The sequence below is a fragment of the Marmota marmota genome, unplaced genomic scaffold (genome assembly GCF_001458135.2).
Source record: "Marmota marmota marmota unplaced genomic scaffold, marMar, whole genome shotgun sequence".
Lineage (NCBI taxonomy): Eukaryota > Metazoa > Chordata > Mammalia > Rodentia > Sciuridae > Marmota > Marmota marmota.
The window spans coordinates 15,570,306-15,596,485 of record NW_026000048.1 but is presented as its reverse complement, the minus strand read 5'-3'; the positions used below and the strand labels follow the sequence as shown (position 1 = coordinate 15,596,485).

The following is a 26,180-nucleotide window of genomic DNA, read 5'->3' as shown; positions in this document are numbered from 1 at the left end:
AGTGACATGCATCTCATTCAACCTTGTGACTTTATTCCAGTGGGAAGCTGCAAATACACTTCCTAAGGCAAAGAAATTGTGGCCACTCTTCTTTTCCTCTTCTTCTATCTTCTTCTTCTTCTTTATTGTAAGAGCATAACCTGTTGCTCTAAGGACACTTTAAAAATAAAGCCAGCTTCTAAATCGTCATGTTTTATGGACATATTTATTTCTGGTTTTAATGGCAAGACTGGTTTCACAGTTTCTCTATATCTGAGATGATTGATTTTTTTTAATTCAACTAACTTTTATTTACCTTGCAATAATGTTCTGGACCAATGTGATAAATTACAGATATGCAAATTTCTTTGAATGGTGTTGTAAGTGTGTCTAGCTGGAGCTGAATAACTCCTTGCAAGTCAGTCTGTGCGCGCTCAGGACCCCAGGGAGCTGATCAAAGCACCCATTCTCTTTCATCCCCGGTATTCTCCTCCAAACTATTTCGATACAATATGTTTCCATGATGCACTTAATGTGCTAGGGACATAGAACTCATTACAACCTAGCTAGTTCTGCCGACCTCTTTGTTCTGCGGCAGAAAGTCAAAGAAAAAAGGAAAAGCGCTGCCAGTTGCCAGCTTTCTGAAATGCTAAAGCATGCGTCATTTTTCACCAGGTCTCGTCTTGATATCCTCAAAAGACAAACTATGAAACCGGCCTCAGCCCTTTCTGGCATTAATTACACTGCTGTCCAGCCGATCTGTTTTTCCTATTATATGCATTTCTCAGCAGGGATTTTTTTTTTTTTTTGCAAGACTAATGCAGCTGCAAGTTAGACTATGAATGCATTTTTTATCACTATGGAAAAAATAAGTGAAAAGACTGCAAATCATACACCAAAACTTTTGAAAGACTTCTGGTGTATAACAGATTTAGGGCCGGACTTGGGAGGGGGGTTGTAAGTTCTCTAAACCTGAAATTAACTCAGAACCTTAGATGTTTCCAATGCGCCCAGTGTTCTGTGGAGACATTTTTGTGCCACTGGAAATTCTACGTTGGTACTCAGATAAATCATGGAGCTTAAAATTTCTGTTAAAATTCTGACATAAAACAGTCTCTACTGCACCCAACCAGGAGGCTGCTTCCTAGAAAATTTTGATCCAGAAGAATGACACAGAGAATATAAATTTTATTTGATTTCCTTCGATTCTTGTAAGGTTGATTGGTTGGTGGAAATGGCTGGCAGCCAGTTCTGGGAAAGATTCCAGACCTGACTCCGATTAACCCTCTCTGGTGAAACTCTGCTGGAAACCAACTCACCAGCAATTGCCATTAATCTACTTACTAATTAAGCCAATTCATTTCTAAAGGAGAAAAATTCCTTTCTTTAGCCAAACTGATGGGAGGAAATTTGAAAGAAGCGCCAAACTGTGTAACTGTAATTCAGCCAAGGACTGCTAAAACAAGGTGTTGATATATAGCAGCAGATTTAAAACAAGTTTCTAGGGCAACACTCCTTTGGAGACGGTGGCATATAGTGCATAGTAGATGAAGCTCGAATAATGCTCCACGGCACTATGCCACCCCATGTACTTGCGTTCAAAATAACACGTCTCTCTCCAATTAAATCTTGTTCCTTTTACGCACAAATAAATCGCCTCTCTGGCTTTCTTTAGGACCAGAGAACATCAGCTTTATGTGACAACTACCACAAATACATTTCTTGAGACTTAATAGCCTTAGAAATTTGTAATCCGGAGTCTACGATTTAGAGACAGAAGGACAGGCCCGAACTTGTATTTAGGGGAAGAGAAAAGACCAAGTTGAACATTACGCACGAAGAAAAGCAACTGGGTGTTTCAATAAATGGCACCTGACATTCCAGACTGAACACTTAAACTTAGCACTGGATCTTCTTCATACTTACCGAGAAGCAAAACTTCAAAAAGTTTCCCCATGTATTAAAGACTTGTTTACTGTCCTTAGGATACAGAGCCACGTGCACCCAATGACGAGTATAGGGGATTTTCCCAAAGGAAATACAAACTCCCCTCAATGTGTACGGTTCACTCTCAAAGGACTTAGTTCACTGGTCAGAAGGCAACAAGTCGTTCTCATTTTGTGTTAGAGACTGGATGAATTAGAGAGTGTCAAAAAAGTTTAATGCCTCAGATATTTTAATTGAAGTCCGCTCTTTCCTACTCCTAGGCTCTGGGCGCGCCTCTGATCCCCAGCGGGCAACTAGAATGGATTTGGTGACCCCTCAGGGTCCATGCACCCAGCTCACTCTGCAGGAGCGCAGGAGAGGTTTCATTGGGGCTCAGAAAAGATGCGGGCAAAAGGCGTGTTCCAATTCTAAATTGCAGTGCTTGAGTTAGTGTTCCTAATCTGGAGAAATCATTGAATGGTTCAGAAACGCCTTGGAGACAGTATTTCTGGCTAAGGAGGCAGGCATTATATGCCATCCAGGATGAAGAGGGTCCTCTATTCTGTGGTCTCTTTGAGCAACCCAGTTGGGTCCACATCATTCATTGGGGGTTGGTGTACCCATATCTTCTCCCAAGGTTCTTTGGAGGATCCTCGATTCACTAAAAATGAGAACAAGGAACAGCTATAAACTTTTACTTACTAGACCTCAGCCACTCTCCACCCTTTCTCCTTCCCCAGGTAACACTTTGCATAAGTTTTTAGGGGGGTCCTCCCAGATCTAGCCCAGCTGGGGATCTCTTTAGTAACCTGGAAGAGAGATTAGGGATAAAAGGAGGGGTAGATCAATCAGGTGGTTCGATTCTCCTGGGTCTTCAAAATAGACTCCCACCCCTTTTTCCTCAGAGAGTGCTTTTCTATTGAGTGTAGAACTGGTCTTACCTGCCTGTGACCAAGGCCAGTCATTGATCCTCTGGGAAGAAACACGACCCACTGTAAAATAATTTAAAAAAAAAAGATTGTCTTGTGTTTAGATCCAGGGATTTAACTCTGAAATTTACCTAAGATTTAAATTTCCATTGTCTCTCCCTATGAAATAGGAAATTAGAAACGTGAAGGAAAGAAAACCAAACTGGCAGGGGCTCTGAAATTGGAGACTAGGAAAGCTCTGGCTGGTCCCAGGCTAGTTTCTTTGCCCCTGTAGGGAGGCACTTTTACCTGGTGTGTAAATTGTGAGGAAAGCGTTGGGGGTCTGGGACAGGAAAGCCACAACATGGGATGTGATGTTCCAGCTTTGAAGGGGAACAAAGGCTTTGAGCTAATCCCAGTGAAAGCCAGGAGCGTGGAGAAGGCAACAAAGAATTGCAGCCTGCGGTCACCGGTAGGTGTCAATGTGGACACTTGGAGCCGGGGCAGTGGGAGAGGGGAACACAGAGCCAGGCTGTCATTCCAAGTCTTAACATGAACAAAGATAAAAACGTGACAACCTCGGCTTTCAATAGTTGGGAGGTTCAAAGTGGAGTGCTGGAGAGTCTATCTGGGTCAAGTCTTTTCTGAAAAAGGGCCTTTCTCTTTTTTCAGTCAACTATCAACCAGGGAAGCCCCGAGGGCCTTTTCCCAAGGTAACTTTTCTTAATCAAAGATTTCTTCGATGTAATGTCCAATTGCACTTGATGCCAAAGATGAAGAGGAGGAGCTTTCAATACTTCTGAAAAAAATATAAAGCGCTTTGCATTCTGCGTCCCATAGAACCCAGGTGGGTGAATTAGGTGTTTGTGAACTTGAACAGCCTGCCTAAACTTTTTGTAAACTTTTATATACTTAATGGGGAAAACAATGACATTTCCTCTTGTGAAACTATACATATATGTAGATGGTGCATCTACATGTCTATGGTCTACAGGCATTAGAGTTTCAAAAGCATTCATCTCACAAGGAGTTACTAGCATGTTGAAGAAACAATGGAAACCTGGTGGAGTAAGTATGCTAGAGATTTCCGTGTCTGTTAGAAATTAACAGATAAGCCACTCACCAACAAGTGAGTCTCCTCCACAGTCTGGGAAAGAAAATGGGGGATCTTCTACCAATGCAACTCATTACCAAAGATAATCTTAGGGAATTAGTCAATGGGCCTGATAAGAAATCATGCTCATCCTAAGAACTCAGACTCATTGTTTTCCATAAGTTTTATGACAAAAACCCAAAATATTAGTTAAAAAACCATAAGGTGACATAATTCTGATTTTCTTTAGTTGATGTAAGTCTCCCAAATTATAAAAAAAGGATGTAAATATCCTTAAAAGACTAATGACATTTCACAGGTAATGCAATTTAGAAAGAAACACTTCCATGTTTTCTTTTCCAACAATGTGCATTTTTGTAAACTGCTATAAATTGCAATTCAAAAGCACTGATCTCACCATCCCCAATCATTTTTTATACTGATCAAATGAATGCAGATACTCCCATTTGGGAGGGGCGACATGACATTTCACTTGGCAGTTCTAAACAGGTCACAGACCTTTCACAGACCCTAAGGCAGTGGGAGGGAGCTCTTTACTAAACCGTGTAACCAAATCAAACCAATGGTTACCCCTTTTCAAAACCATTGGAATGGTTTGCACAATGCTATTCACATAGCAGCACAGAAACTGAAAGGATGGTCATCCAATGGAAATTTCTTTCCTTTTGTTTAAACTTGCAGAGCTCAAAAAGTAATACTTGAAGGAAAACAATAACATTTGCTATGATAAAATCATATACAGTGCACATGCATTTTGTTGGCACTGCAGGGCATAGCTGTAACTGCCCATTTATATGTATATATATGCACATGTATGTATGTATATGTATGTATATTTATTGGAGATGTTGCTTTGTTTGAAACCATCAGCACAAAGACACAACATGGCTGCCCTGGAGATGACCTGTTGCTTTCAAGTTGCTTGAACACATCAGAATTTCCATTGTTAGGGGTGATTAATTGAAACTGATAAGTTACCATGAATAAAGATTGTTTTTCTGTTTAATGTGGTGGGCCTGATTTGGTAAATGCCTCATTCATGTAGCTTTGCAGTGCAGCATATGGGCAAGAGTCATTCAGTATCACAAACATATACAATTTATTATGCTTGTATGGGCACAACCAAAAGGCCTTTCTATTTTAATGACAACGTTTCAATGACAAATTCCATTTAAAGAGTCACTAGTAGCGTGAAGTGTGATTTTTATAATTTATTCTTAGAGGTTCTGAGAATAATTTAAAAGATATAGTATTTAAATACAGTAAAAAGATGTATACACAATATGTGTACATATTATATATACAAAATATACCTTAGCATTGGTCATTGGGAATAAAGGAGAATTTATCTTAGATATGAGCAGATCCATGAAGAGAAAGCAGTGTCATCTAATGCCACCTTGTATGCCATACTATTGTTAAAGTTATCATACATGTTTCATGGAGATGTCACCAACGAGAGAGTTCACACTGCCCAGTTTACCAGGATATGCAAAGGAGTTCATTTGGTGAATAAGATGTCAATTTCATGATGCCTTTTTTTGTTGTTGTTGTTAATTGGCAAAATCAGAAGATAACATTTTAGAAATGATTTAGGGACTATATTATGAAAAAAACAGTGCATTTATTAATTTTTCACAACTTAATTAACATTCACTTTCTTTACTTGAAAATAAATATTTCCTTTTAAAGAGTTAACTATATAAAACTGTCATGAATATTTGCCAATAATGGTAAATATTTTTTTGTAAAGATATTGTACAGAATTAATTTATTTGTTTTGCCCTTTTTTCCATTAGGTTGCTCATGTAATCACTAGAAAAAAGAGTAATAAAAAAATAGGAAAAACTTGCTAATGAACTAAAGAAATGACTATACCAAACCATCAAAGACAGAGTTACCATATTCAGCCTTTCCTGTCTCATCAAATAAATTCTCGGGTCATTCATGTCCAAGAAACAGTTCAAGTTCACCCAACATTTCTCAATTACATTAGATGGGTAATCTCAGTTCAACTCTTCTGGAGATAATAAACCACATTGGTCACAGTTGACCACGGCTAGTATGTGTTTTATAAAGGACTGGATGTCCATTGGAAAGCTAATCAGTACACCGTCACTTGTAAAATCCCCCCCTGCATTTTGAAGTGATAATCTGTATCTAATTTTTAAAGAAAAATTTACTCTCCTTTCACTCTTCTGAGGCCAATTTCTTTTCTAGACCTGAATAGAGATCATTGGTGAAACAGTACCAAATAGCTCTGGTATGTGTATAACAAAAACCCACCTCTTTGTAAAACATAACAAATTATACAATGTTCACAGATGTGCTTCACATTGTGCCTTTTGTGAGAAACGAAGGCCCAACTCTATTCCCCGCCCCCTTCTTTATGAAAGACTGGGCTCCCAATGCAATCTGTCCTAATCCTAGAGAAAAATAAATACACTTAATATGAAACTTTAGATAGCGCTTTCGAAAAAGATTTTCATTTGCACTTTTGGTCTACTTGATTTTTGCTAGTATGAATTTGAAATTACATGCAGCTCTTTATTCCTGTGAACAAGTGAGCAACTGATGATTAAGATGTTAACTGCTCCTACAACGTATCATTGACATTTAGATATTCAGTGGAAATGCTGTTATCACACAATTTCATGTTTGGACTTAGATCACCAAATAAAAATAATAATTTTCAATTATAATTTAAACATACACTCACTAAAATATTTTGAATTTTGTTTTTGCATTTTAGCTTTTGGTCATTATTATAGGAGAAGAGGCTATTAATAAGTAATTGTAAGTAATCAGGTAGTAATTTCTGCAGAAGTGGAGAGTGCAGAGGCTCAGGCTACCTTGTAGGATCTCTGAAAGTCTTGGTCAGACTTATTGTGTCAGTCTTTGAGTGACTGTCCAAGAATAAAAATCCAAGCCCTGGAAAATTCTCTGCATCCTTAGGGCCTACCCTAGGACTTTGTATAGAGTAGGTCTTCCTAAAGTCTGTGGAATGAATGAGTGAATACAAGTGAGCCCAGCATAACAGATGACTTGCTGATCCCTACTGTTTCACGCTGTTCCAGGTTTATTGACCTTGATATCTGCCTTCACCTAGGCGGTTGTCCATCTCCCACCCACCAGGAAAATACATTGAAACCCTCTTTCCTGTGAATGTGATCTTATGTAGAAGTAGGGTCTTCATAGACATAGTGAAGTTAGGAGGAGGTTCTTAGTAGATCTTTGGCTTCCAGGGTAAAATCCAGTTCAGTTTAGGGTAGAGGACCAGTCGCAACCCCTCCCTGTCCCTCCATGAGCTCTCTGGTCCTCCAACCTAGGCAGTTGGCCTTCTGACTGGTCCTGCTGGGCTCACTCGTATTCTGTGGTCAGTTAGCCATCAATGGTCTCATGCTGGCTGTCGGCTGGGATAATACGGGCAAGCCAACCTCATGACTCTCGGCATCAAGTAGGCTGCCCCAGACTTGCTTTCAAGGAGGTCTTGGAGTTCTCAAGAGTAGCAAGAGCAAGCTCAATGCACAAGGATTGTCAAAGACTCTCTTGGTTTTACATTTGCTCTTGTCTCTCTAGCCAAAGAAAGTCAACATGGCCAAGACCAGAGTCATCGTGGGAGGGAACACAAGGCTGTGGATTCCAAGGGAGTCACTCTACTTAACCTTCTAGGATTCACTTCTTCCTTGCCATTCATTCACTCATTCATTATTATAACGAACACCTGAGATAATCTGCTTATAAAGAGAGGTTCATTTCGGCTCATGGTCTCAGACATTTCAGCCCATGCTCAGTTGACTGTGTTCCTCTGGGGCCTGTGACAAGGCAGCACATCATGGCAGGGAGTGTGTGTGTGGAGTCCAGCTGCTCATCAGAAGTGAATAAGAGAGTGCAAGAGACCCTTCCAGGCACATCCTAGTCACTGAAAACCTCACACTAGGTGCCACTTCTTAAAGGCTTCACCACCTCCCCAAAGCACCTTGAGCTGATGAGGAACAAGCCCTTAACATATGGGCCTTTGGGGAAACATTCTCAATCCAAACACTTGGTACTTAGTTCCCGTCAGTGTGCCCTTATTTAGAAAGAGGGTCATTGCAGATTATTCAATTAAGAAGAGATCACAGGTACATTCCAATTCAATATGTTTGTATTCTCATCAGTAGTAGAAATTTGAGCACAGATACAGATACAGGTGGAGGAAAGATAATGTGAAGACACAGAGAGGTCACAGTCTACAAGCAAAGGGGCACTCAGGTCTGCCAAAGCTATGAGAGTCATGGAATGTATTATCCCAGTCCTCACAATAATTCAACCCCACGGGCACCCTGATTTCATACGTCTGATCTCTAGAACTATGAAAATAAATAATTTCTGTGGTTTGTCACCCAGTTTATGGTACTTTGTTATAGCAACTTTAGCAAATGAGTTATATAGCCCAAACCAAAGGCCTCTTGGTTTTCAGCTACAGAAACTCATAATGACATCCAGGAATACAGTTCCTCTCTGGCAACAGAGGCTAAGAATGCTCCATACTGGGTGAAAGAATGAATTGGCTAATTGCTGTCAGAAGCTTTAATCAAAGTTGAGAAAAAACAATAACAACAAAACCAAGATAGTGTCTAACCTAGAGTTATTGTTTTATAGAAAGCTTTGAGCCTGGAGGTCAAAACTCATATCATACAGAGGAGCTGAGGCAAATCACTTGGTTTGGACACTCTAAAAACCTTCCCGTTACAGTGGAGCAGGCATCCTCAAACTTACAGGGCCTGAGTATGGACTAGGAGTAAGAGAGGCAGGAGAAGATGGGTCACCACACTCTGTGTGTGGTGTGTGGGGGCGGGAGGGAGAGAGAGAGGGAGAGAAAGAGAAGAGAGAGGCTGTGCCTGCAAACCAAAATTCCAAAACTGATAAAGGAACAGAATGCTAGAAAAGCCAACAGCAAGATAGGCTATCAGAACATGAATTCACTTCACATAAACTTAACTTGATGACATAGTCTGACAGAGATTTTAAAACTTGTGTTTAGTATACTCAAAGAGATAAAGGATAGTCATTAAACAGAAAAAAAAATTAATGTAACAAAACAGGCCAGAATAAAATAAGAACAAGTGACTATAAAAACAACAAAATTAAATATCTTGGAAATAAAAAAGCCACTACAACAAAAACACTAAAATATGGGATAAACTGGTATAGCTGAAGCAAGAATTAGAAAATTGAGAGGTCGGTAAGCATGGTGGTATACACCTGCAATCCCAGCAACACATGAGGCAGAGGCAGAAGCAAGATTAAGACCAGCCTCGGCAACTTAGCAAAACCATGTCTCAAAATAAAAACTAATGGGGATGTAGCTCAGTGGTTAAGCACCCCTGGGTTCAAACCCTAGCACCCATACAAACATACAAACAAAACAACAAAACCACAAAGAAAAGAAAGGTAGTATTGAACAATTCACCCATATACACAATAGATAAATAGACACAAAAATTGGAAAATGTAGGTTAGAAACAGAGAATAGATTGAGAGGTACTTTATTTTATTTTATTTTTTTTTGAGAGAGGTACTTTAAAAGAAAATAATGTATTTAGGGAATGTTGTACAAGCGATATTTGAAAAGCTAATAGCTTTGACATTTCTAGAAGTAAAGAAAAACGTGAATCATCAAATCCAAATTGTACTCTGAATACTGGTAAGGATAAACATACCACTAAATATATTGTAGTAAGACTTCACATCACCAGAAATAAAGAGTAAACCTTAAATACTAACATAAAGAAAACATGAAGTACCTGAAAATGATTAACAAATTGCTACCGGATTTATATCATAGCGCAAAAGTGATGATACAATAACAAAATAGGAAGGAAAAATTAACTGCTAACCTAGAGTTTCATACCTTGCTAAACTTACCATTAAGAGTGGTGTAAAAAATTAAGACCAACAAAACTTATTTTAGGCCCTCACCAACCAAACAGATTATTGAAGTAATGACACTGTAAACATACATATGCATATATATGTATTGTCTATATGTGTGTGGATACACACACACACACGTACTCTACACTAAAAAAAAGAAATACAACTTGTATCTTTCAAATCAGTGGTAGGGGAAGAGAAGAAAATGTTATCAATTTAAAGAAAAGCATTGTAGAATATAATAGGAAGTAAAAGCAAAGTATCAGAAAATACAAAGGTAAAATGAGAAATAAGTACAAATATATCAATAATCACAATTATTATAAACAATAAATTTATCTATGCAAAAAGTAGATATCAGAGGGGACTTAAAAAAATATTCAAATGGAAGCTGCTAAAATAGAAACATGAAGGATCATAAAGATATTGAAAAAAGAGGTGCAATTCAAATATTAATAAGAAAGCTATTATATTTGTCATTTATTTATATAAGACAATTACAATTTAAGAAATCAAAGAATTATTAGAGTTAAAAGAAACCCTGCATACAACAATCCACAAAAAAGAAAACATAATAAATTATGATACATTTAATAGACTCTTAAAATATATGTGTAACATAAAATTGATATAATTAGAGAAGCTGATGAAATCCTCAGTCACACTGAGATATTTTTGTATTCCTCCTTCAGAAAAATAAGAGATTAGTACACAATAGATTAGAAGTATAAAAACTATTTGAACTACTAAATTGACAAGATGACCTGAATCAAGGGAACAGAATTCTGTATTTAAAAAATAGAAAACAAATTATTTTCAAGTTCATATGGAATACTAACAACACAGTGCTTTACAAAGGAAGTCTGTAGAAATTTCCAAGGATCAACATCTTACAGACCACATTTCTAACTTAAAGACAACAAAATTGGAAGTTATTCCTTAAAGGTAAAGTGATTCCAAAAAACAACTTTAAAAAATCTCACATGTTAAAAAGGAAATCATGGTGGAATAAAATATTTAGAGCCAAGTAACAAAATACTATATGTTAAAATTTGTGGGATATAACTTAACATTTGTAGAGCCATAAATGCACTTATATAAAATATAGTAAAAATGAAATGAGTAAACTAGAGAAAATGTACGGAAGAGATTTTAAAAATTGAAGGAACTAATAGTAGAGATAACACACAAATTAAATCAGATGACCCCCAAATAGTGGAGTGAACCAACATAAAATTAGTACTCTAAAGACTAAGAGTTATCTTTAGCAGGATTTAGAGCAAACATACATAAAATATATAAAACAACATCAGGGAGAGAAAAGGGGACATAATTATAGAGATTGTAAAATACTGAACAAGTTCAGTTCAATGTATTTGAAAACCTAGATAAAATGGATTATCTAGAAAAAATGGTGCTATCATTGAATTTAATAAAAAACAGAGAACCAACAGCTATTAAAGAAACTAAATTGTGGTTCAAAAATTTCTTTCATCTCCATGAGGGATACCAGGCCCTCTTTACTGACAAAATTTTCATAGCATCAAAGGAAAGATGAGAGTTATTTTTTTTTAAACTTTTGTAGTTTGAAAGAAGAGATAGAACAGCCAATTATTTCTCTGTGCCTAATATAACTTTTATATCCAAGTTAGACAAAGTTAAATTAGGGAAAAATATAGACCCATTTCAGAAGAAAAATCCCAGATAAAATATTAGAGAATCAAAATTACCCATATATACAAAAAAATGAGAAAGTATAACTGTGATTCAACAAAATTTTAATATATTTCAACATTAACAGGTGAAAGGGGAGAGATCAAAATGATCAGCTCAATAGGTAGACAAACTAAATCACCAGATAAAAATTGGCTATCAATTCATTATAAAAATTCTTAGTCCCTGCATATAGGAGATAATGTTATTGACTTGATAAAGAATAACTATGACAAATCTACAAGGAACATCAAAATTGATGGTGACAGTTTAGAAACTATCTTACCAGAAAATATATAATATATATACATATTTTTGTGTACTATATGAATGATAGTGGAAGATATGTATCCTTGATTTTTTCCTATAAATGCTGTTTTTGAAATTCAATTACAGTACTTTGCTGTATATAGCTTGAGTTCATTTATTTACCTGTTGTACAGTAAATTCTGATGTCTGAATGTGCTACAGGTTGAGAATCCCTAATCCCAAAATCTGAAATCGAAATGTTCCAAAATCCAAAACTTTTTGAGTGCCAACGTGATACCACCAATGAAAATTCCATGCCATAAAATATCAGAGGTAGTTTTAAAAATGGGAGAGGAAGAAGAAATGGCAATGGATAATCAGCTATTACATTGGAACAGAAAATTAAAATCCAAACTCACACCATACACATAAATTAATTCTGGTGCTTTAAAAAGCTTATGTGTAAAAATCAGATTGGTACTTTTTTAGCAGGTGGCATGAGATTACCTTTATAAACTGAGAGTAGGAAAGCTTTTCTTTAAAAAGGCTAATAAAAGAACATTTTTATAAATTAAAAAGATTGGGAAAATATTACTACATAAAAACTTTGGTTTTAAAAACTTTGGTTCAACAAAGGACATTAAAAGCTCAGGTAAGTCACATCACAAACAGGAAGAAGATATTTGTGCAATATACAGCTGATGAAGGGTTAGTATTAAGAATTCATAAAGTCTTCTGCAAATTCATAAGTAAATGAACTACCCAATAATGGAAAATAATGTTTTATAACATCTTCATACAGGTGTTGCACATCTTTTACTATATTTATTCCAAAGTAGTTTATACATATAAGTAACAATCAATTCATAGAAAAGGAAACAAAAATCGTCAATAAACACCTATAATTCTTCTCATTATTATCAAGAAAATTGAAATTAAAGAGATTAAATATAATTTCATACCTATCATATATTGGCAAAAATTAAAAAGTATGGCAACTCCAAGTGTTAGTAGGAATATTGAACAATATAAATTCATAAACCACTGAGATATGTAAGTTAGTGCAACTGTTCATTAGCATCTAATAAAGTTATTGGAACTCAGCAATTCCATATTCGGGGACTGACTCTAACGAATCACTGATAAGTATCATTGAGAAATGCTCAAGGATGTTTATGGAAACTGTATTTATGACTCAACAAATTGAAAATCTTCTGAATACCCATCAACAGTAGAATCAATACCATGTTGAACATATTGAATATCCCTCATCTGAAATGCTTGGAGCCACAGGTATTCAGATTTAAGATTCTTTTGGATTTTGGAATATTTGCATATACATAAATGAGATATCTTGGGGATATTACTCAAGTCTAAACACACAATTCATTTAGACTTCAGACTGGTTGTAGTTCAGGGGTAGAGCTCTTGCCTAGCACGTGCAAGGCCCTGGTTTCAGTCCCCAGCAGCTCAAAATACAAAAAAATTACAATAATCATTTATGCTTATACATACCTTATACATATAGCCTGGAGATTATTTTATATAAGATTTTTAAACAATATTATGCATAAATACAATTTATAGCATGGAATTTTCACTGGTAGTATCATGCTGGCACTCAAAAAGTTTTGAATTTTAAAACATTTCAGATTTTAGATTTTTGGATTAAGAATTCTCAGCCTGTAGCACATTCAGACATCAGAATTTACTACATGGCAGATAAAAGAAATGAACTCAAGCTACACACAGCAAAATACTGTAACTGAATTTCAAAAACAGCATTTATAGGAAAAACTCGAGAATACATGCATTTCACTATCATTCGTATAACACAAGAAAACATGACAAAGGATGTTATATGCTGTCTATGAGTGTGTGGGTGTGTATGTATAACAATGTAAAACATGCGACACTGACATTCTCAAATCAAAGAAGTAGTTAGCACTGGGTAAGGATAATAAATTCTAATAGAACCAGGTGGTATTTTCTGAATATTTGAAATATTTCATAATAAAAAAAAAAGTTTCTACTTTATCTGCTTATGAAAAATAAAGCCTTTCTTCAGTTGTATCCTTACTGTTCTGAAAACATAAACAATATAATGACTTCATCTTTTCTTGGTCCCCTCTAGCTTACATTTACATAGAATTTAATTGTGAAAATACTTCTTCTGATGACATACTTTTCCACATGTGATCATTTCTTTTTTTTAACATTTATTTTTGAGGTGTAAATGGACACAACACAATGCCTTTATTTTTATGTGGTGCTGAGGATTAAAGCCGGGTCCCACCGGTGCTAGGTGAGCACTCTACCGATGAGCCATAATCCCAGCCCTGATCGTTTCTTTAATTTTGTTTTGGTAGAGGGTCTCACTAAATTGCAGAGGCTGACCTAGAACTTGCAATCCTCTTGCGTCAGTCTCCCCAGCTGCCAGGATTACAGGTTTGCCCCACAGCACCTGGCACAATACCCACTTTTCTGATCTCAGTCTACTCCTGCAAAATTCAAACTTGGGGTTCCTGCATTTGAAAGAAACATTAACATGGCATATTTCATATACAAACTCAGTTAACGCTGAGAAGTTTGTGGATTCACATAAATCCATATACAATAATATCCTGTAACATTTTGCCATTTCTATAACTGAACCATTCTTAAACAATTAACACCTACTTGTCTCTGCCCTAATTAAACCTGTCATCAATATTTTGTTATACCATAAAGGCTTATTCAGTTTATAATGCTTCTTACATAACCACAATATTAGGCTGCAACCGGGCAGCTGAGATTTGGGATGAAGTCATTGGTCACAGGATCCAGAAAGGCTGCTGGTATCCAATCCCAGAATTGAACTAACCAGAAATCAGGTTTTGGAATAATAACTGTGTTTAGTGGTATTTATTAAATGAAACACTGTCTATATATACTTAAAAGTATCACTAGACTGAATTAATACAAAAAGTCTATCAGATTAATAAAATAAGTTTTTAATATGTATTAATTTTTTTCTACTAAATGTTTACAAGCTTGCAAATTCAAAGTCATTACTGACCTATTTATTTCAAAGATTAGCACAGTATTTTCAAAGCATGGGTTATCTTTTCTTTGCATTTGTCACATTTTTCAAGCTCCTATCTGACCTATGGACAGAGCTTTAGTTAGAGAGTTTCTTACTTTTATCATTACTTCTTTAATCCAATTGGCTATCCTGACCCTTTTCTATGTCATTGAATTCCCTGCATTTGGAGTGACAAATTAAGAGACAAGCTACGGATCTTCTAGGCTTTATTATCTAATATACTGAACTGTATGCCTCAAGTAGAAAGTATCTCATAATAAATGTACAAAAGGCAAGGAAAATTCCCAAGGAAAGGTAGAGAGTCAGCTCAAATCTCCAAGACAAGTTGGCACATATAAGCTAGAAATATGACATCTGAATAAAAGCTACTTGGTGACAACAAAGGAAGTAATAGGAAAGTTGGTGGCAGAGACATCATTAATATTTACATATATTATAAATATAATATTTATATTCTATGAATATACTGTATGTGATAAATCAGGTTAATTTTGGAACTTAACCCATAATTCATTGTTTAATTCCTTCTATCAATTATATGCTAAAAGATGTTATGTGTTATTTATACATATGGTAATATAAGGTATGCATTTTTATATGAATTTGAAAACCCTCCAAATTATATTAATCATAGCTGATGATCTATAAACAATATATAAAATAATGCTAACTTGTTGGATTTTATTTTTATTTATGCCTGAGATTTCTTTTTATCGTTTACGTAAATCCCAATTCCTTGTATGCTTTTTAAGGTTATTTTTGTTATTCAAAACAGCAACAGGGGCCACTGAACTCTGAACTCCACTTTGAATAAACATTTATCTTTATAAATTGGTAAAAATTAGATTTATATAAAATACATTTCAGGTCTAAAGTTCCAAAGGGTGAAAAGAAAGTTCCTTCAATTATAGCAAATGCACTGTGATCATTCCATTATTCACAAGCCTTTCAAATCACTCCTGGATATTTCTTTCCTAGAAGTTCCAGAGAATGAACTACACAATGTAATCTAGGTTTAAATTTGGGTTTCTCCTGTGTTTCAGATACTGATGTTTGAGCCTTTTATTCTTGACAAGCCACTTAAAGAGCCACTGTTACTTTGAGGTTTTATCTATGAGATTCATGTCTTTTGAGCTCATTAAGAACATTTCCAAAGATTACAATGTCAATAGCACCTAATTACTGGACTGTGAGAAAGGTCTTCTTGAGTACACAGAATCTTCGACAATGCCCAGTGCACAATGGGCAGCTCAGATCCCAAATTTTATCACAGGTAAGCAGCAAACAAATTAATAATCTTACTTGCACTCTCTTGGGATAATTACTACTGCATAAAAATCTGCTTTGAAATTTTACAGATAGTATTGTGCCTTATTTTTATTCCCTTGTATGAACCAGAATTTATTCATTTCTTAAAGCTTCCTGTGTGGCACAAGGACTCTCTGTTGCTCCCTTTAGAATTCCTAGGACTTGCAACATAACCAAAAATCGTTTTCAACCTGCTTGGGCAGGACACACCCAATACAACATTGTTTCAAATTGTATTTTATATTTTAAGACACTTCTCTCAAATACTGTATGTTTTTATACTAATGCTAGATTTTAGTTATACTTAATGCCTGGTAGAAAATTTGTTATTAAAGAGGCAAAGGAAAGATAAGTTATTTTAAGTCACTAGCCTGCCTGGGCATTATTGCTCTCACAAGGTGAGTTAAAATGTAGGTTTGGTATTATATTTATGAACAGCTCAGGAGGAAATATAGCACGATTAGCTAGGTACATCACACATTATCTCATTTAGTACTTTTTTTTTTCTTTTTTAGAGTGCTGGGCTCAAACCCAAGGTTTTATTCATGCAAGGCAAGTGCTCTACCACTGAGCTAACTAACTACCAGCCCTTATTAATTCTTTTACTAAACCTCCAGGATGGGGTTGCCATCTCCATCTTACACAGCAGAGGGAACTGGTGATATCCCCAGTGAGTGAGTGATGAACTGAGATTGGAACCAATGTCCTTCAGCTTCCCAAGCCCACGTTCTTGCTCTTGTCTCATGTGTCTCCCCATTGTTGGTGAAATGGGACATATGTGGCCATGCATAAGTCTTGGGCCAAGTCAGTATAATCAAGTGGTGACAGGCAGAGTGGCCCTTTGGCCACTTTGTTGAATTTGAATCTTCCTGCTCCCTACTGGTGGTATAACCCTGGCAGTTTATTAAACCCTGCTAAAATCGATTCTCTCATTTGTAAAATTGGGGAAAACAAGAGACCTGAGAGCATCGTGTTGAGAATCACAGTTAAAACCTGAAAGCCATTTAGAAGATTACCTATGTCTGCTAAACAATAGCTATATTTGTTTTATTGGTTTGTTTGGGGTTTTTTTGTGTATTTCTTTTGAGATGGGGGGGTCTTACTATGTTGCTCAGGATGGCCTTGAACTTGCAAGCTCAAGTAATCCTCCTGTCTCAATCTCCCAAAAGTAGCTGGGACCACAGGCACGTGCCACCACACCTGGTAGCTATATATACATTTAAAAGTATTCTGTGGTGTGAAAGTACAACCTAAGAACTTAAATCTTTGATGTGATGCTGAGGATCCTGTCAGAGAGAATAATTTTGAATAAGAGACTGTAAATATTAATATTCTATCTGCATATTTTAAAAAATGGAACAAAAAACAACAGTGATTTGAAAGAGCTTGGTTTGGGATCTATTACCAGCTACATCACAATATCCCTCCCTTCATGTTATAGAAAATAATAAACATTTATTTATCAGACACATATTAACCATGTAGCTAATTTAATATGTATTCACAAATTAATGCTTGAAAACACTGATAGTGTATTAGATTATTTACCAGGGGCCTGAAAGGGGTTCTCAACATTCCCAGGTAGCTAGGGGTGGGGAATGACATGTTTGGTGGTCAATCTGACCCTTTGAAAGTCAATCATAAATACCTTCTACAAGCCATTAAAGAGTTTTCTAACAAGAAAATTCATTTACTCCTCAGATTAGTAAATTAGTAATTAATCTTTTGTCCTGCTTTTTCATTTGTTTGTTTTTGTTCAATAAAAATAGAAAATTCATTTCTAATAAATTATGGAGTAACTGGAACCAGTTCACCAGAAACTTTGTTAACTAGATTATTTTCCAGCACTGTCTTCAGAGGGAAGAACATGATACGTCGAAGTTGTATCAGATATATATATATTTTTCTTTTTATGGTTCCTTTTTATTTTTGTATCAGAGATTTAACAGGAAGAAACTGCAGGGTTCTGTCCAGAGGCATTTGGTGTAAAATTTTCACACATCTCCTCTGCAATGCAGATTAATATTCCAAATCATGAGCTTTGTGATACAGTACTGCATTCTGGGTCATAAAAGGGCATTTATATTTAATTTTATCAGCAAGGCAAAGAAAAGAACTAATGAATCTTGGGAGGATTTTCAGCAAAGAGAGTGGAGGTAATTCTTTTAATTCTTAACTGCATTTTGCATCTTCAGGGATGAGGAAAAGGAGTGGAGGTGTTTATTTCAGTTAGTGATCTTTTGTATAACAGGTGCCCATGATTTGTGATACCTGAGATGGACTTTTGGACTCTTGATTTTTTTTTTCTTTTTGGTGATACTGAAGATTAAACCTAGATATGCTCTCCCACTGAGCTATATCCCAGCTCTTTTAATTTGGATCTGGGGGTAGTGTCTTAATAAATTGCCTGTGCTGGGTGTGAACTTGGGATCCTCCTGTGCCGCAGCCCGGCTGGCTGGGCAAACTAACTGGGGGGTGACGAGGAACTTGTGAAGGTTGATGCAGCAGGAGTGGGAGCCATTTATTGTAGGACAGTAGGGGTATATATACATAACTGAATACACAGCTTAATTTAATTGACATAATCTAGACACAGCAGTCAGTCATTAAGGAATCTCTATAATCTTAATGGCTCACTGGCGTTACTTCACAAACCACTCCCTCTGGCAAAATGCCAGGCGCCATCTTGACTTGTTTACAGACCCTAACACTCCTGCCTCAGCCTCCTTAATAGCTGGGATTACAGGCATGTGTCACTGTATCTGGCTCCTCTACAAAATGATTTTTGGGCTGGGGAAAGTCAATTTTGGATGGAAAAAATCCTCAGATAAATATTTGAGGGAATGAAATGCTGTAGTTAACTAAACTAAAATTTCAGGTCAACTACAGATTACCAATCCACATTTTTAGAAATAACTTACCATATGCTTTATAATTTCCAACAAACTCAACAGATATAATTAGATACTTAAATGACGATACCTTTAAAGCTTGCTGCTTCCTAAGCTAGCAGATGCGTCCTATGGAATCCAAACTCAGCATTAATGGTAATATAAGTATCAGCTCAAGAGGTAGCCAGCACTGATTGTTGAAAGAGTCCTTTTAAGCAGGGTAAGTGCCTGTCACTCATACATATAAGCACCATGGAAAACCTTCTCCATTGGATAGAGGCCCAGGAAAAGGAGAGATTCTTCATATCTCTGCTAAAGTTTTCAAAAAGTAGAGGATTTGACCCTCAGGGGTCTAGGATTTAAACTCTTATCACACACTTCCCCCTTGCATAAAGACTCATTAACAAACTCTACTTTTAAATCTTTCTGGATATGAAAAACAAATTACTGATACTCTTAGGTCATGATCAATAATTTAAACTAACAGTGTTATACTTTGTAATTTCAACTTGCTTATTACAGCCTACTAATGAATATGCTTTCAGCAATGAATTTCTTTAAATTCACATATTTGCCTTGCCCCTGAATGCCCTCAGCTGGAGTCCTTAGAGAAAAGATGATTGAAGGAAGATGTAGTTAAGTATGTTTCCTATTTGGTTTTTAAATTTAGAGAAAAGTCTTACAGATACATGTAGACAAAAAACAAACAAACAAACAAACAAACAAACAAAAAACACCTTCCAGTTTTTAAAAAGTCAAATGACGCCCTGGAAAAACAGGACATTAAGAAGAGCTTCATGTTTGTTGGAAATTTAATAAACAAGAAACAGGATTCCAGCTGAGACAGTTTCTGATTTTGAAATAGATTAAGTTCATTTTCAATTAGCAGTGGTCAGATTTCAGGAATACACATGTTAATATATCTTTATTCATCTTATCTATGCATTACTTTTATAAATTGGCTGAAAAGAGTCGCCCAGAATACCAAATACCTTAGAATAAAAAAAAAGTTAATCAAGACTAACTACTCGTATTGTGTGTGAACCTCTTTCTAACAATAAAGATTTTTATCTCCTTCTTATTCTCTTTAGAAGGTGCTGGGGATTGATCCCAGGGTCTCAAGCATGCCAGACAAGCACTTTACCATTAAGCCACCACCAGACCCAAGATTCTTACCTCTGGGTGATTGATGCAAGGAGAGCTGATCACTAACTGTTTCTGGATACTTTTTGTCTATCTGCAAGTAGACCAAAAATTTCATTACTGACATTCAATTATATTAACTGAATGGATATTTAATAGAGAAAAACAATCTTCCTACCAAAGTCAAATGATAATCACTTGAAGAAGATGCGGTTTCTTCCAAGTTTAATTTAGACTGCACAAATAAAGGTTTCACTTTCTGAAAGACACAAAAGGTATGTTTGTTGGGATCAAGGGGGATCAACCCTCAATTAACTTAGATATGAAAACTATACTCATAACTCCAATTTGCTCAAAGATGGATGGAGAAATCCTTTTCTTTAAACCAATGATGGGAAGACCCACCCCCCTTCTTTATTCAGGCTATTTTGAGGAAAAAACTCAAGAAACATGTTTTCCTCAGTCTTTTCTGACTCAATTTTCTCTTGCTTGTCTCTTCAACTTAGGATGTATTATAGGTCTGCTCTCTTTATCCACATGTTCTTCGTTTTCAGATTCTGCAGATCAAGCAATCACAAGTAGAAAACACTAAAAACAACAACAGCAACAATGAAAACAACCCCCCCCCCAAAACCAACACAGCAACAATTTCCTGAACACACACAGACTTTCTTCTTGTTATTATTTCCTAAACAATACAGTATAATAGCCATTTACTTACATAGTGCTTATATTGGATTATATATTATAAATAGTCTAAAGTTGATCTAAAGTATTCAAGAGGATGTGCACTGGTTATAAGCAAATAGCATGCCATTTTAAATAAGGGACTTGAGCATCCAAGGATCTTGTTGTCTGTTGGGGTCCTGGAACTAATCACCTGTAGATATGGAGCAGCAACTATACTTATAATTGGTGAGGAACAACAGGATCCTTTCCAGCACCACCTACCTACTGGGAGTGACAGCAATGGTGGCCCGACTGCCAAGAACTGAATAGGCAAAAAAAATTTGTTTTCTTCTAGCAGGTCAGAAGCTGTAGCATGCAGGCAGAATTGTCACCAATATCATGTAGTGCAAAGTAAATGACATTTAATTTGTGTAGGTCAAAGGAATCTTAGGAACATAAAATATACTTAAGGAAAATAAGTCTAAGGTTCATACATATAGCTCAGGGTTTTTTTTTTTTTAACTATCAATTCCTATTTTATTGAGGTCATTTATAATCACTATCAAATAGTAGGTACTGTACATAATTGTATTGCTATACTTTTATACAAATGGCAGAGTTGCATATATTACTCATATAATGTGTTTTGCATAGCTCAGGGTTTATGTGAATTTTTCCCTGTTCAAGGCTTCCCTTTTGCTTTGTAAGTATTGATATATGCATGAATATATGTGTGTTTACATGTATTTTTCTCTATCCATAGCCTGCTCACACTCCCTTTTTGTCCCCCCCAAAAGAAACTATATATTTGACAAGTATGTTTTATTTGAAAGTGGCAAAATGTGAAATTTTGCACATGTATTTTAATTTATCTTAATGACATTATGTTATACACTATTTCAATGATTCTAAGGCATAGGCTTCTGATTTTAACATCCCTAAAATTGGGAATCACCTTACAATAGATGGATTGCCACAGCATAACCGACAGCATTTTTTTTTTTTTTTAGTGACTTACAAAATCTGGAGCTAGTCTTGAGCATACCTTAGATTCAACATAAGACTACAGTCTGCCTTGTGTATCCCTGCTAGTCACTAAGTGCAATCTTTTAAAGATCTGTCAATCTTACTACATGTACCTAAAAATATATTGCTTCTAAGCACCACATGGTACCCGAGGCAGGCATCTGCTTCATTTTGCCATCTGCTCTCCCAAGGTGGTCCGAGTCACCATCATTTCCTGCCTGTATCATGTTAGTAGCTTCCCATTCTGTTTCTTTGTTCTGTTCTCAATCACCTGCCTATCTCCACCCCAAAATTGCCAGTGTTATTCCTTTAAAATTAAGTGAGATTGTCTTACTCCTCTGTCAAAACCCTGAAAAGTTCCCAATTTTTCTTGGATTACAAAAATCAGAGTTCTGTGACCCCTCTGACCACAATTTACTACTTTACTTTCTTACTTTCAGCTCCAGCAAAGCTGGGTGCCAGGCACACCTTCACCTTAGAACCTTCCCATGGTTCTATCCCATCTAGAATGTCCTCATGACTCCTTACCCAACTACCTTCCTGTCTTTCATGAAAATGGTAAAGAAAGCCAGTGTTAACTCATACGTTGCTAGTAAGATTGCAAATCGGTGCAATCACTCTGGGAAACAGTATGGAGATTCCTCAGAAAACTTGCGATGAACTCACCATTTGACTCAGTTATCCCACTTCTCAGCATATACCCAAAGGACTTAAAATCAGTATACTACAGTGATGTGGCCATGTCAATGTTTATAGCAACTCAATTCACAATAGCTAAACTATGGAACCAACTGAGGTGTCCTTCAACAGATGAGTGAATAAAAACAATGTGGTACATACACAATGGAATATTACTCAGCCATAAAGAAAAATGAAATTATGCCATTTACCGGTAAATGGATGGAACTGGAGAATATCATGCTAAGTGAAATAAACCAATCCCCCCAGACCAAAGGCTGAATGTTCTCTCTGATATGCAGATGCTAACTCACAAAAAGCAAGAAGGGGGGGGGTGGAAGGGAGAATAGAAGTTCATTGGATTAGAAAAGGGGAATGATGAGAAGGGAGGGGCAATGAGAATAGGAAGAGACTAGAATGAATTAGACATATTTTCCAGTGTTCATACTGAGTACACAACCAATGTAACTCCACATCATGTACAACCACAAGAATGGGAAGTTATATTCCATGTATATTTGATATGTCAAAATACATTCTACCGTCATGTTTAACTAAACAGAATAACAACAACAACAACAACAAAAAGCCACTGTTAAATGTATGATTGCTGGGAATTTAAGTTCTGTATGCCATCGTTGCATACTCTTAGTCAGTGGAAAAAATACAGCCTTTTAATGACAGGGCTGAAAATATAAAACTCTGACAAATTAGGGATAGGAATAGGTGCTGTACACTTGGACCTGCCTTCCAGCTATAAATGTGAAAGGGGGATTTGAACAAGGACACAGGTGATAACCCTGGATTTCCATTTATCTTATCCTGACAAGGAGGAGAACAGATTCAATAGAACAGGTAATATGAAAGAACTACAGAGTCAGGGAAAGAAAACAATATTCAGAAATCATAGGAAGCATATACATTTTTTTTTAAAAAAAACTGTCTATTATTTAACATAGAAGAAAAAAAAACTCATTAAGATTTTTGACCTAGACAATAAAGTACAAGATTATACCACCTCCAGGAAACAAAGATAGAAGATCTGGTAACAAATAGGCTGAGATCAAATGCAAGAGAATTATGGGTGTGACGTGGAAAAATTATAAGTAAATAAAATACAGGAGTAGAACTGAAATGCAAATAAAACTCAACTGAAATGCAAATAAGACTCCATTTCTTATATTCTTCATGGTAGCCATAAGCTGATGAAAAGCATCAAGAACACTCAGGTCTTCTGGGTACAGAGGTGCACGCCCGTAACCCCAGATATTTGGGAAGCTGAGGCAGGAGAATCACAAGTTCAAGGCCAGCCTCAGCAACTTAGGGAGACCTGGTCTCAAAATAAAAGATAAAAAGGGCTGGGAATGTAACTCAGTGGTAGAGCATCCCCTGGGTTCAATCCTTAGTGCCAAAAAACAAACAAACAAACAAACAAACAAGCTCAGGTATAAGGCTAAGGAGAAGATAGAAACCTCTGACTTCTATTCTGTAGCTCCCATTCACTTTGAAGGCATTTGACAAATTTAGTGAATATGGGAAAGGGTTGTCAAAGGTTCCTATGACTCAGTAGGAGGTCAAAACCCAGGGCCCACCACAGGCGTGCAGTTAAACAGCAGATCCCCATTCCACCCTACATTTGGGGCCTTAGTAATGACAGTTGGAATTATATAGCAAGAACTCAGCTGAGTGAAAGAACATCATAATATATAACATATATTATACATGAAGCATATTATATATGAAATACTGATGCTTTGCCAGACCACTATGTCTACTAGTTTGCCATGGGGCAAAGCCTCAAGAGTTGAAAAGAAATTGTCGTCATAGATTTACTTAGACTAGATGTCATAAAGCACTGGCTAGTGAGACTAAGAAACAGAAATTCAACAAAATCCCAATAAAAATCATAGCAATTTTTTTAAGGACTAGAGTTGCTGATTCAAAAAGAACTGACAAGACAATTTTGAACAAAGTAATAAAATAGAAGGTTTTACAGTATTACCTGAGTTCAAGATTTAACTAATGCTATAAATTTGACAGTAAGTTATTAGCCAAAGGATTGCCAAATAAACCAGTGGAATGGAGCAGAGTGTTTAGAAATAGATTCAGATGTACACAGTGGTTTAGTCTAGAATGAAGGAACCAGGAAAGTCAATGGGAAAAGGAAAAACACAACCATATTAAAAAAAAGAATCCATGGTACGTGTGGTACAGTCGTGGTCACAGAAAATACAATCTGTCACAGGGAAAAAAGGTAAGTTGGTGTTCATTAAAACCAAAAACTTCTAATTTCTGAAGACAAAGGATTTGTACCCAGAAAACAACAACAACAACAACAACACCCCACAAACACCACAAAACCCCCTGCATTCAATAACAATTAAAAGTAGACAATAGTACTTAGATGGGGGATGGGGAGTTGTTGTTTAATGAGTTTCAGTTTTGCAAGGTGAACAAACAAATAGCCCAATCAATAAATGGGCTAAGGAACTGAACAGACACTTCATAGAAGAAATACAACTGAATAACAAATATATGAAAAAACTGTTCAACATCTCTAGCAATTAGAGAAATACAAATCAAAACTACTGTAAGATTTCATCTCACCCCAGTCAGAATGGCAGTTATCAAGAAAACAAACAACAATAAATGTTGGCGAGGATGTGGGGAAAAAAGTTCACTCGCACATTGCTGGTGGGACTGCAAACTGGTGCAACCATTATAGAAAGCAGTATGGCGATTCCTCAGAAAACTTGGAATGGAACCACCATTGGACTCAGCTATCCCACTCTTCAGTTTATACCCAAAGGACTTAAAATCAGCACATCACAGTGATACAACCAAATCAGTGTTTATAGCAGCTCAACTCACAATAGATAAACTATGGAACCAATTGAGTTGCCCTTCAAAAGATGAATGGATAAATAAAATGTGGTATATATACACACAATGGAATATTACTCAGCCTTAAAAAAGAATGAAATTATGGCATTTACTGGTAAATAGATGGAGCTGGAGAATATCATGCTAAGTGAAATAAACCAATCCCCAAAACCAAAGGCCAAATGTTCTCTCTAATATGCAGATGCTAACTCACAATAAGGGTAAGGAACTAAGGAAGATTAGAGTTAACTTTAGATTAGGGGAGGGGAGGGAGTATGGGGGTAGGAAGAATAGTAGAATGAATCAGACATTATTACCCTTTGTACATATATTCTACATCATGTACAACCAGAAGAATGAGAAGTTATATTCCATTTATGTATGATGTACTATAGTGAATTCTGCTATCATGTATAACTAATTAAAACTAATAAAAAAAATTTAAAAGAGTTCCAGGGTTTGGTTGTACAACAATGTGAATGTGCTTGACACACATGAGCTGTCTACTTAAAAATGGTCAAGATGGCAATGTTTCTGTTATATGTATTGTCCCACAACTTTTTTTTCAAAAAGTCTTAAATAGACCCTTCACAAATATCTAAGAATGGTCTGTAGGTACATGAAAAGATGTTTAACACCATCAACATCAGGAAAACGGAAATTAGGACTACAATGAAAATGTAGTGACT

At 36.1% G+C, this 26,180-nt stretch overlaps 1 protein-coding gene across 1 annotated transcript in view; it reads right to left on the bottom strand.

The window, feature by feature from the left end:
• Window positions 1-2,137: 2,137 nt before the first annotated feature.
• Window positions 2,138-26,180, bottom strand: part of CUNH10orf67 (chromosome unknown C10orf67 homolog) — a 122,948-nt gene continuing 98,905 nt past the window's right edge. Inside the window, exons 16-19 of the mRNA XM_048812757.1 lie at window positions 20,414-20,494; window positions 20,269-20,329; window positions 2,847-2,897; window positions 2,138-2,566 (exon numbers count right to left, since the gene is read on the bottom strand). Coding sequence (XP_048668714.1) covers window positions 2,463-2,566; window positions 2,847-2,897; window positions 20,269-20,329; window positions 20,414-20,494 — 297 coding nt within the window. The 3' untranslated portion in view covers window positions 2,138-2,462. The remainder of the gene's footprint in view (window positions 2,567-2,846; window positions 2,898-20,268; window positions 20,330-20,413; window positions 20,495-26,180) is intronic.